The 11971-nt window shown below is 39.8% G+C and overlaps 7 protein-coding genes across 7 annotated transcripts; 4 read left to right on the top strand and 3 right to left on the bottom strand.

Annotated features, from left to right (window-relative positions):
* Positions 1-281: 281 nt before the first annotated feature.
* Positions 282-827, top strand: JH06_1071 (peptidyl-prolyl cis-trans isomerase CYP19; the record flags this gene model as incomplete). The annotated part of the gene is given in 4 exon segments (XM_014673894.1): positions 282-331; positions 362-518; positions 533-667; positions 696-827. 4 exon segments carry the CDS (start codon positions 282-284, stop codon positions 825-827), a joined length of 474 nt encoding a protein of 157 aa, XP_014529380.1.
* A 237-nt stretch (positions 828-1064) lies between these two features.
* On the top strand, positions 1065-4296 carry JH06_1070 (vacuolar protein sorting-associated protein 11-like protein; the record flags this gene model as incomplete). Its single annotated transcript, XM_014673893.1, has 11 exons — positions 1065-1142; positions 1175-1315; positions 1349-1816; positions 1847-2412; positions 2442-2492; positions 2523-2731; positions 2763-3799; positions 3858-3997; positions 4029-4080; positions 4111-4216; positions 4247-4296. 11 exons carry the CDS (start codon positions 1065-1067, stop codon positions 4294-4296), a joined length of 2898 nt encoding a protein of 965 aa, XP_014529379.1.
* Positions 4297-4322: 26 nt separating this feature from the next.
* JH06_1069 (26S proteasome non-ATPase regulatory subunit) lies at positions 4323-5239 on the bottom strand (the record flags this gene model as incomplete). The annotated part of the gene is made up of 4 exons (XM_014673892.1): positions 4323-4724; positions 4756-4941; positions 4967-4997; positions 5019-5239. 4 exons carry the CDS (start codon positions 5237-5239, stop codon positions 4323-4325), a joined length of 840 nt encoding a protein of 279 aa, XP_014529378.1.
* A 36-nt stretch (positions 5240-5275) lies between these two features.
* Positions 5276-7130, bottom strand: JH06_1068 (26S proteasome non-ATPase regulatory subunit; the record flags this gene model as incomplete). The annotated part of the gene is given in 11 exon segments (XM_014673891.1): positions 5276-5516; positions 5535-5617; positions 5648-5809; positions 5834-6151; positions 6183-6288; positions 6319-6377; positions 6411-6630; positions 6659-6753; positions 6786-6995; positions 7027-7068; positions 7101-7130. The coding sequence occupies 11 exon segments, from the start codon at positions 7128-7130 to the stop codon at positions 5276-5278; spliced, it is 1566 nt and encodes a 521-aa protein (XP_014529377.1).
* Positions 7131-7738: 608 nt separating this feature from the next.
* On the bottom strand, positions 7739-10504 carry JH06_1067 (exoribonuclease; the record flags this gene model as incomplete). The annotated part of the gene is made up of 9 exons (XM_014673890.1): positions 7739-7843; positions 7874-8407; positions 8439-8531; positions 8562-8736; positions 8775-8863; positions 9077-9572; positions 9604-10073; positions 10101-10224; positions 10254-10504. 9 exons carry the CDS (start codon positions 10502-10504, stop codon positions 7739-7741), a joined length of 2337 nt encoding a protein of 778 aa, XP_014529376.1.
* Positions 10505-10670: 166 nt separating this feature from the next.
* On the top strand, positions 10671-10934 carry JH06_1066 (40S ribosomal protein S23; the record flags this gene model as incomplete). The annotated part of the gene is made up of 3 exons (XM_014673889.1): positions 10671-10681; positions 10738-10807; positions 10842-10934. 3 exons carry the CDS (start codon positions 10671-10673, stop codon positions 10932-10934), a joined length of 174 nt encoding a protein of 57 aa, XP_014529375.1.
* A 574-nt stretch (positions 10935-11508) lies between these two features.
* On the top strand, positions 11509-11764 carry JH06_1065 (60S ribosomal protein L27; the record flags this gene model as incomplete). Its single annotated transcript, XM_014673888.1, is given in 3 exon segments — positions 11509-11523; positions 11539-11656; positions 11685-11764. The coding sequence occupies 3 exon segments, from the start codon at positions 11509-11511 to the stop codon at positions 11762-11764; spliced, it is 213 nt and encodes a 70-aa protein (XP_014529374.1).
* Positions 11765-11971: the final 207 nt, after the last annotated feature.

Genomic DNA, 11971 nt, shown 5'->3' with positions numbered 1-11971 from the left:
GTTTAGATGTATTGATAGAGTAGAGATCCATTAATTACATATATGAGTTCTTCTGCAGACAACTTCAAAGCGATGAATCTATGTCACAACGAATAAAACAATGGTATGAGAGAATCCGAAATAAGTCAGATTGATTTGTTTGTTCATATGAATGTTTTGGAATCTGCATTGTCGTTTTCTTTTACTGGCAATCATCTTTATCTGCACCAGGGCAGAGAATCAAGTACAGATAAGTTGGCAGTTCATAGTTGAAGGTATTCAATGTGACTGCAAAAGTGTTCATGGATATTAATATCAACAAAATACCGGTTGGAAGAATTATCTTTGGGCTGTAAGGTGAGGGAGTTGCTAATCACTAAAGATATGGTGAGGTCGCTCCTCGAACAGTAGAGAATTTCCGAGGTCTATGTACAGGAGAATACAACAGTAGCAAAACTGGGAAACCGATGCAATACAAAGGCAGTCGTTTTACTCGAATCATTCCCAATTTTGTTGTTCAAGCTGTACAAATTGATGAGGTATCCAATTGTAGGAAGGTATTGGCTGGAGCATTTATGGGAAGAAGTTCGATGATGAAACATTTGTAGTGTCTCAAAATCGTCCGGGAATTATAGCTATGGCAAATGCAGGAAGAAATACAAATCAAAGTCCTTTTTACATTACAACAGTAAGGATGTTGATGAAATGTTACTTAGGCAAATGTAGCATATTTGGATAAAAAACTGGTTGCTTTTGGTACCGTTCTTGAAGGAATGGATGTTGTATATATGATGGATCGATGTGGAACGCCTCAAGGAGTACCAAAATGGTCTTGGAATGTAAGCTGAGATTATGTGTAGTCGTGTGTATATAGCTGATAGTGGCGAGATTAAGGAGAACGAATTGAAAGATTCTGCAATTCCTGAATCATTTGTTCCTCCTTCTCTCCGATCGTGATGAGTTTGTTTCTCTAAATTGCTTTCTGCTTTTTTTTGTTGCAATCTAATCTCCTTAATACGACCTTCAAAAGAAAAGATTGAAGTGTTTGTCTTCATTGTTTTGTTGAAGAGGAGTCGTTTGTTGTCATGTGGAACCGATACGTCTTTTACTCAACACAAATTGTCCAATCTCCGGATCCAACAAGCCATTTGTTCTCGCTTCAAGTATCTCTCATTTCTGTATATGATATGAATAGACATTGGATATTACATGTACCACGAGTGGTCATGGGATGATTTACTTTGGTGATTCGGAAGGAGGAATAACCATGTGCAATGAAATCTATTCGTTAAAAAGATTTCATGCATATGATCATTGTGTTAATTTTCTGTATCAGGTTTGGCTTTTGGGTAGAAACAATCATATGTAGTGTCAAGAATCTGGTTTGTTGTATTCTGTTGGAGACTGTGTTGACTGTCGTCCAGAATATGTGGCTTCCGAGTCCAGACGTGTTGCTAACCAATATCGTGCTCAGCTGCAGAAGAGTGATCGTTATTCTTGGATTCTGGAAGATTTACTGCTAAATAGCGTAGTTCAAGCAGAGTCTTCAGATACAGAACTTCATGCTTCTCTCAAAGTATGGAATACGCGTAATTTGGATGAAAATGGAAATCCTCAGTGTATTCGAACCATTTACTTATTCCAACACATGGAGGAAGAAGTCATTACTTCGTTTGCTGTGAACGAAGAAGAAGAATTACTGGTATTTGGCTGTATGAATGGCCGTGTATTCTACTATCAGGGAGACACAATTCGCGCTACTCATTCTATGTTAAGTCTCTTCCCTCCACATTTCTCTTCGGCCATTACCAATCTCTTTGTTACCTACAGTACAGAGGTTTTAATAGATGAGTGAGGTGATTGATAGAATGCAGAAACTCTTATTCTCTTTGTTTCTACAACTGCAGAAATCGGGGCTTATGTGTTCCCTCGTAATTCGCGAAAATCAGTTGAATTTGTGTCCATTGATTCAGAACGAGGTTGTGATGTGAACTGCTGTTGTCTGCGAGCCCCAGGACAACTTTTAGTTGGTCATACCAATGAACTTCAGATTGTGGGTATTTCTGGTGAACTGAAAAGTTATTCGATTTCTGGAAAGAAGAAATATGTAATGATGGTGAAAGATTCTGCCGTGGTAGGTGGTTTTGATGAGAATGGTCAGCAAGTGGTAACAATTTATAACTTAGCAAATGAATTCATTGAATATGGTGTTACATTGTTTCGTAATGGGAAAACTGAATATATCAGTTTCATTCTAAATGTGTGGGGCATGATTCTAATCGTGACACGAACTCACACGGTGTTTGGATTAAAGGAAAAAGACTTACAAACAAAACTGAATTCTCTCTTCGAGAAACATCAGTATGAGATTGCTCTATCAATTGCTCAAAGTAATCAGATTGATTACAATGGTCTTTTGGATATTCATCGCATGTATGTATAGTAGTTCATATATATCATAGATATGGTGATTACTTGTATGAAGAAGATCGAAATGAAGAAGCAATGGAAGAGTAGTGATTCTGTCTCTGGATAATGATTAGATACGAGCGTACGATTGGATATATTGAGCCATCCTATGTAATTCGCAAATTCCTGGATGCTACTCGAATGCCACAATTAGCTTCATATTTAGAAGCATTACATGAACGAAACCTCGCTAATAGTGAACACACCACATTGCTGATCAACTGTTATACAAAATTGAAGGAAAAAGAGAAACTTCATCGATTCATTTATTCTGAACAAGCAGGTATGCAATAGCAAATAGAACTCAAACTAAGGAATTCGATTTGATATTTCGATGGCAGTAGAAGTGTTACGAAAAGCATCATGTTTCGAAGAAGCTTTACATCTATCTAAGAAACATGGATTGTATGCTTCGTATTTGAGAATGCAAATTGAGGATCGTCAGAACTATCGGGAGGCTCTAGAGTACATTCAGCAATTACCTGGAGAATTAGCGTCAAGTGCCTTGCAGTTGTATGGAAAAGATTTAATTACACACCTAACAGAGGAAACGACGTCGTTTTTGATCGATTTATGTACACCGAATTCTGAGGCTTTTACGCCAACTTCGTCATATTCGGAAGATGTTGGAGATGAGATATTGAACGGATGCTGTATACCTGACAACTTTATTCACTGTTTTGTGGATCATCCACAACAGCTGAAGGAGTTCTTAGGTGCGATGCTAGAATCACGTTCAGATTGTGACTCGACATTATGGAATACGACATTGGAACTATTTTTACGACGCGATTTAGTAGAAGAGAGTATGATAGCAAAATATGGTGATTCATGCAGTGAGGAGGCAATTGAAGAGAAGTACCAGAAAGATGTGATGTCAATTTTGCAAAATCCAAAAGCGAATTACGATGATGATCAAGCACTGATGTTAGTTCAGATGGTTGACTTCAAAGAGGGAAAATTGTACCTGTATCGCAAATTACAAATGTATTCAATGCTACTAAAATACTACATGGAATTAGGCAATACTGAGAAAGTGATCGAAGTTTGTAAGGACTATGGACACGAAGAACAATCTCTTTGGATTCAATTGTTAACATTTTACTCTGAAATGGACACTGTAGACACAAATCAATTGTTAGACATTCTACAATACATTCATGATAATCAAATTGTTCCTTCTTTAATGGCATTGCAAATTCTAGCTCGAAATAAGAATATGAATATGGGGATTCTTCGCCGATATATCCTAATGTGTATTCGTGAGAAACAACAGTTAGAAGAGGAAGATAAAGCAGCTAGTAAGGAATTGAAGACCAGTATACAGGAAATGGAGGAAGAAATGCAATCTGTGAAAACATATCCTTGTAACATAATCCTTTGATTCCTTTATTTATACTGTTGGAAAGATTATTCAGCAGAAGAAGTGTCAGGGATGCAAACAGGATTTGGACCTTCCTTCTGTTCATTTCCTCTGTGGTCATTCATTTCATAAGAACTGTGTTGATCCAAATGCAGGGGGTTGTCCTCATTGTGTTTATAAGTATCAGTGAGTGATACGGAATGGAATTGAGAAGTAGAATAGACTTTGCATCTCCACCTCAGCCAACCGAGGCTGAGTATTTCAAAGATGTTTGAGTTGATAATTGGTCTTGATTCTAGTTGAAATCTGCAAAGGATGGATTTGAAGTAAATGCTGAGTACATTGGACGTGGACTCTTCAGCAAGCCTGTGATTCAAGAAATTGCTACACCCAATACCATGGACCGTAAGAATTGTGATATGGATTCCTTTGTAGTGAGTGAAGAAGCCTTAGAATCAATTCCAATGGAAGAACTGAAGTTGTAGTTGAGTCTTGTTTTCTAACAAACATATCACTTCTCTTCGGCAAATATGAATCCATCCAAGAAATGGGATCCTAATTTGAACTCATCTGTGTCCACCATCACAGCTCGTTCTCCAGGAGCTAACAGAACAGGTGATTCCAATGTCTGGAATCCACTCACATTACGCACACTTCCAGCCTGTCCAGTAGTATCCACAGCCTGACCAACACGCATATTCGCTTTGAGAGCGACATTCTCATGTTTGTGATCAAGGAGCATCAGACAACGAGGCCTTGCTGCTCCTAGCATCATCATCAAATACATTAAGACTGATGACTCCATTCGACTGGAGTTACAAAGACGAGGCATGACAGATACGAGCAAAAACAGGAAGGAAATAAAATTGAACACCTGTCCATCTTCACACATTGGCGAAAGAGTCACCAATCCCTACAAATCAATTGAATTCAATCACTCCTACTCGTCCGAGACTTGTTAGACCCTGAGCAAAATGAATGAAGAAGGCCTTCTCCTGAGCAAATTCACCTCCTGAAAGTGTAGCATACAGACGTTCAGCCTCCACAACCTGCTTCAGATGTGTATTCACCTTCGAGTTACAGGATCCAGAGGCCACGATTCCTAGAGCCAATACAGCATTCACACAACTCTAAATGTAAGTAGTGGTCACACACAGAATACTCTGTAGGAGGAAGAGTTTGAATCCTACAAGTTATGAGCCAACACAATTCACATACATTGGTCTCGCCACCTCCAGCTGTCTTACGCATGACTTGATCAACAATAGTAACAGAAGGCTTGCTGGCATTCAGAAGGGCGATTGCTAACAGAACGACTTCTGTAACAGATTTGGATGAATACACTAGAAGAAGCTCCAGTGTTCGTGTGATCATCTCCTCATTCACATGCTCACCAGCAGCTATCATGGCTATCACCAGCACCATCATTTTCAAATGATATTCATTGTCTGAATATGAGAGAAATTATGGAATACCACCTTCCTTAGCTTTTGCTGCTACTTCCTCTGGCTTCATAGAAGGTCGAGGAGATGTGAATCCTAAACCAAGGGCAGCTAATGGAGATGATTGAATTGGACTATCCTTCTTTGCATCTTTCTTCTCTTCCTTCTTCTTCTGTCGATTCGCTTCCACCAAATCTGCTTCTTCTCGATTCAACATCTCCAGGACCTGATGAATAACAATGATATTTTGGGATCCCAAATAACTACAACCCATCACACACAACTGAATGAATTTGGCATAGCGAGGAGGGACCTCAGGAAGATTTGCTACTTCTGGAAGATTTGAATACTCAGTTTGGCAACCCTAAGAATCACTTCTACGCTTCACAAGTACAGTAAACAACATTCCAAATCCAAGTCCCAGCATTAGAGCAGAAACTGAATCTTCATTCTCAGCTTTAATATCAGCAAGACGGATAATCATTTCCCTTATCAGATCAGGATTCCTCCGACCACAGAATATGAGACCAGCTGCTATGGATCCTGCTGCTGCTGTCTAGGACTCAGTTTCTCCACATACTCCAACCTCCAAAGACCCATTCTGAATAGCTCCCAGAAGGAATGGAAGGAGATCTAATCGAGCTGAATTCGCATATGTCAGAGCCAATGAGAGCAATGAAGCAGAATAAGCTGCTGAAGAACTACGTGAAGATGAAGACTGAATTGATGTGGAGAGTTGTGAGTACAAAACGTTGAGTGTAACATCCTCAGCAGGATTGAAGATTCCACTGTTTATAAGACCGACAGCTAAGGAAGCTCCAATCCGAACATCGGGTGAGGGATGTGATAATAGAGAAACCACCATGTTTAATCCTTCATAAGGAGACCACATATAAATCTAAGGATAAGAGAGAGAATGAATGAGGTACCAGACCCATAGAAGCAGCAGCCAACATAAGTCCAGTATCCTTGTTCTTCTCAAAACCATCCGTCCATCGACCTGACTCATCCCTAAAATACTGCTCAGAACCATGTCTAATGATAAGACGAGAAAATGAATCAAACCCAAGATTCAACAGACCATTAACAATTGCTTGAGCAGCCTGTTTCTTCTCACTCGCATACTAGAAGTTATGAAACAATCATGTGATCCATACATTGCGATCATCTTGTGGAATGGAGAGAATGGAAGAAGGGAGACGAGGAGATGCAATATCAAGTTGTTTTGCAGCCTCTTCATACCAATCCGAGAGATAGGAGGAGGACAGAATAGAAGAAAAAGGTTCAGGTTGAGATGGGAGCAAATGGGAGAGACGGACTTTAGCAATCACCTCACACAGTTGCTTCTTCGCTAAAAGATCATCACATTCGTTGAAACTAGGAAATGAATACAATCCAGAAGAACAACGTATCAATCACAAACTGATCGTTTTTCATCACAATCGCACAGATGAGACGATCTACCCACAAATGGAAACGTGAACACAATGTGTAAACAGTCTAGAAAATGAGCAGATCCATAATCAAAATACATTATATATCTTTTCTTTCTCAGATGCTTCATAATGGAAATATACAATTCGGAGCAAATACTGACAAATCTTCCACACATTCGTCTGGTCGACTTCTTTCATATCCGTAAGAGAATCTATCATATCTGCTTCAAGTAGTAAATCGACAGCTTGAATAGGAATATTGTGCTGCAGATCCTCAGTCACTTCTTGAAGGATCTCTTCGGGAGCCTATTCAATAATCAGATTCAATAGAATAAACAATATCAATCGAATCGGGAGTATTCGTTTCCGCTTCCGTGTTCTACAAGTTGAAAGACGAACCTAAGAGACTACTTGAGTAAGTGGTGCTTCTTCTACTTCCATGTCAATCAATGGATTTCAGAACAAAGAGTCAACTAAGCTATGTTTCGTCTTCTCTTCTCAAAGGACGTTTCATGACAAAAAAGGGGGAGATTTGCATTTATCTTATTACTCAACAAATATAAGAGATGCGTCGAAATAATCAACAGGATAAGTATGATCTCTTAGAAATAGGAACTTGAACGTGAATTTGATGTGTAGAGTGGGGGCATCAACAAACGGGATAAAAGTACCCAATCATTGTTGGAGAAGGAGAACGATGAACGAGTAGCTTTGTTAAACGAAAGAGTGAATTCACTTCGCAGTGTAGGTATTATCCAGTATCCTATGAATCTAGTTAGCAGTAGACATTGGTACTGAAGTTCGCAGTCAGAACCGATTTCTAGACGAAATGGTGAGTTCTATTAAATGAGTCTGAAGTGTAGGAAAAGTCAATGGGAGGACTTGGAAATGACTTTAGACGTACCATGTCAAGAATAGGGGAAGCTATGTCGGCATCGGGCAGTTCGGGGATTTGTATTTTAGTTGTATTTATGGTTATTGTATTTATTATCCTGTGGAGAATGTTCCGATAAGATATCTGTTTGCAACAAGAAAGAGGATAAAGGACGTTAGTGAATATATCTCAATGCCTTCTGAGAAAAGCAAAGCATTTTCTGAAACAATGAATACGATTTCACTGTCATTTGCCTCTCTACTCGCGTATGATAGAACCTCTAATCTTCAAACTCTCATATCAACACTACTAATTGAATATAATCAGACCAAGCATATCCACGACCCAAATCACTTATTGTCACACCCATCCAATTCCTTGGTTCCCGAATCTCCATATCTCGCTTTCCTAATTCGCTAGACATCTTCACAGCTCCAGGCAATAGACATGATAACTTGGATACATCAATCTTCGGTGCTTCATACGAACAACACAACACGTTGTTCACTACTACTCTAGGAAATCGTTCATCGAGACACTTCACATCCTCTATTTCTAATACTTTGTTAGCATGTATACTCATCTTGGTTGGAGTCAGAACACCGGCAATCGTATGTGGTCCAGTAGGTACTTCAAAGGCAGAATCCTTATATAGAGACTTCAATACACTGTGATTCTTATGAAAGAAGAGACATGTGCTTCCAGATTGATCACGCTCCAGTAGAGCTGCAGGAAGTGTAGGTCGAATGCGTTCTACTTCGGAATGTAGAAGATCAAAATCCAGCAAGGGAATTCGAGCCACACCCATCCATCGAGCTCGCTTTCCATTCCCATCAATAGTAAACTAGGAATCAGAGATAGAATGAAGGAAATACAGAAGTGGGATAAAACTTGGCTAACTTTGAATTAGGAGATGAGACTAGCTGTTCCAGTTCAGGTGGCAAAATCGAAGCAAAAGGAGTCCGAGTCTATTAATGAGAAAGAGAGAGAGAATATACAGCAATTCCAGCTTCAAGCTTACTTAACGGTTTCCCTTGAGTAAAGGAAACAGTCACATTATTCATAGCAGAGAGATCTCGTAGAAGAGGAGCATAATGTTGGGGATAATACCAATCCCATGATACACATCCTTTGCAGTAATAACGCATGATCCATGATAATCCAAGCATATATCTAGATAACATCAAGAGAAGAGGCATTACTCTTGGCACACTCGCTCGATGGAAACCCGATCTTGAGGCTCGATTCCCATCTTCTTACGATAATACTCATCAGCCCAATTTGCATGACTATAATCAACCTAGAGATAAATACAAGCTTCATTAGAAACATCATTCTTCGGTACATTGTCAAAGTATTGTTTGACAAGTTGACGGAGACGAAGATCAAATCTATCTCTGATTTACGATTCAATTTCATACACTTGAATAGTTCTCACATAATCAACACTCTCCTTACCACTCTTAGCAACATTATCAATCATCGTCTTGATGAACAAATTAACGAGGGTCACACTTTCTTCTTCTCCTGATTCTAACTCTTTCGATTCATCTCGATCAGTAGGTCGTTCTAGATTCCCCACCGTGTATTTGCCGAAAAGCCGTTTTCGGCGAAGGATATTGTTTTCATTTTCATAGACTTCACGCATTAATGCTTGAACCTGAACATAATTGATATCACCACCTGGACGAATAATATAATCATTCCAAGTTGGAAGCAAACGACGATAGATGTTCAATAACATAGTAACAGCTCCTTCTCGAATATCCAGAAGAGGAAGTGATGGAAGGAAATCGTTTCCGACAAAAATGCATAAGAACACGTAATCATCGATTACTCGCTCCAAATCATATGGCATTTTCAAATTATTGGATACAGATCGCATCTCAAGATCAAGGTACTCACGAAGTGTGGAGATACGAATGATCTGAAGAGGACGATGATAAAAGCGGTCCGCTTTACCGCTTGCTCCAAACTTCTTGCGGGGAAGCTGGGCACATTGGCGAGTACTACACAGAAGTCCCTTCCTATTCCAAATACCTGTGATCTGGAGCTCCACAGATTGCACAACGAGCAGAGAAAAGTTGTTCTACAAGAATAGAGAAGTTTGGCTCATGAGAAGACAATGCGAGCATACTGAGATCTGCATCAAGCCCATGGATGATATGACTTTGTGAAGGAGAATAGTCCGGCTGAGTACGTTGTGAACGAATGAATTCCATGATCTTGTGTTCTCCCTCTCCTGGAACATCACTATCACTTACGATAACATTCAAATCACGGAGATTAGGGTTCCTTTGAAGAGTTTTGGAGACATAATAATCCAAGAAAACACGAAGATCCTTCATAAACTGTGTTCCTACACATGATGATAAAACATCAATAAGACCAGGAAAGATATTCAGAGAGTCGAAAGACTCCTCCTCTTCATCTTCTGGTGGAAATACGAACCCTTCAGCAATCATGTCTTGCTTGAGTTGGCTCTCAATGCGTTTAATATCTTCTCCTTCCTAAGAATCATGAAGACCTTCTAAAACGACCATTCCTGCTCGAAAACGTCTTCCTCGTTGTTCCTTCACTTTGGCTCTTGGTGCAACACCATCTACAGACAAAAATAATGTCTTTCGTGGATTTACTGCGAGAATCAACCGATCAAGATAACTAGAATCACACTCCCTCATCGCCTTTACTTTTGTAAATTCTCAAACACATCATCACTATTCCTGGGAATAGTGCCGAGAGTTTGACCATGAGCACAATCGTGGAGAATGCCGTTCATGTCAATGTAAAAGTTGTCAAACACATAGCTTGACTTGTTGCGCTTCTTTCCTTCTTCTTCTTCATTAGTGGTGGAGGGAGAGTTCGAATCAGAAGACGGAAGTTGTTTCAAAATATGAGGATACTTCCTACAAAGCCAACGGGTATAGGTTGGGATACCCATTCTCCTCCAATCGAGAAATATCGTACATCAAAAGGAAACGAAGAAAGCGGGAATAATCAATTCCTGACAGAACGTTATCCATTTCCTGCCTTTGCTATTTTACCCCAGCATGATAATCGATTTCATAGAATAGGAATTCTTCTTCCGTTGATTTTATTCATTTGAAATGGGTAAGGGGTAAGTATGCATCTGGCCATCTTGCTGATGATTTGATTTCTCATCCATTTGTATAGAAAACCTTGTGGTATTCGTGCTGCTCGTAAACTTCGTGTGGTTCGTCGTAATGAGAGATGGGCTGATAAGGTGATTAACTCAGCTAATTGTTTTAATCGTCTAGACTTACAAGAAGGGACACAACATTTCTTCGATTAAGGCTAATGTCCTTGGAGGAGCCACTATGGCAAAGGGTATTGTTCTTGAGAAGGTGTAGGTATTGATGATTGGTGATTGATGGGTAGTGGAGTGGAAGCTAAGCAGCCTAATGCCATTCGTAAGTGCGTCCGTGTTCAGTTGATCAAGAATGGAAAGAAGATCACTGCCTTCGTTCCTCGTGATGGTTGTCTGAACTTTGTGGATGAGAATGATGAAGTCTTGATTGCTGGATTCGGTCGTTCCGGTCACGCTGTGGGTGATATTCCTGGAGTCCGTTTCAAGGTGGTATGTGTCTCCAAGACTTCTCTCCTTGCTCTGTTCCGTGGAAAGAAGGAGAAGCCTCATACATAAGGATTGTCAATGGAGAAACAGAAGAAGAATAAATCTGTTTGTTCGAATTTCCTTTGATGTTGTTGAGTCTTTTACATCCATTTAGAAGTGGTAAACTATATAACTTCCATACCATTCAAGAGATAATAACCAATGCAATGAATGGCAATAAATGATATCAATACAGAGACAGTAGGTTTCTCGGCTTTCTATTCATACTCATTGCACTTACTCTTTGGTTTCTGGTTTCTCAGTAGATATCGGTTTCACCAGCAAGGAATATGGTATGTAGTGTTGAAATAATGGTTTCTATCTTTGTGGAAGTTAATTAGGAGATTGATAGTCTCCATCTTGATTTCGACCTAGTCTCACCATTTTATAGCCTACTAGATTCAGCAAGAACAGAAAGGCCAGAGGACACGTTAGTGCCGGTCACGGACGTATTGGTACGTTGTAGAGGGTTTTCATTCATCTCTAGGAAAGCATCGTTGCCATCCTTCTGGACGTGGTAAGGCTGGAGGTTTGCTCCATGCTCGTATCCTTTTCGATAAGTTGTAAGTGTTCATGAAGAGGTGTTGATATTGCTAGCCATCCTGGTTACTTCGGAAAGGTCGGTATGAGACACTTCCATCTGAACCGTGAGGCTATGTACTGCCCCACGATGAACTTGGATGAGGTGTGGAGTCTGGTTCCCGCTGAGGTGAGAGAACAGGCTGCTAAGGACACATCGAAGGCTCCTATGATTGATTTGACTCAGCATGGAGT

This window comes from Blastocystis sp. subtype 4 (assembly GCF_000743755.1).
Source record: "Blastocystis sp. subtype 4 strain WR1 chromosome Unknown seqid_0024, whole genome shotgun sequence".
Taxonomy (NCBI): Eukaryota; class Bigyra; order Opalinata; family Blastocystidae; genus Blastocystis; species Blastocystis sp. subtype 4.
Note: the sequence above shows the minus strand (reverse complement) of the source record. Positions and strands in the feature narration are given on the sequence as shown.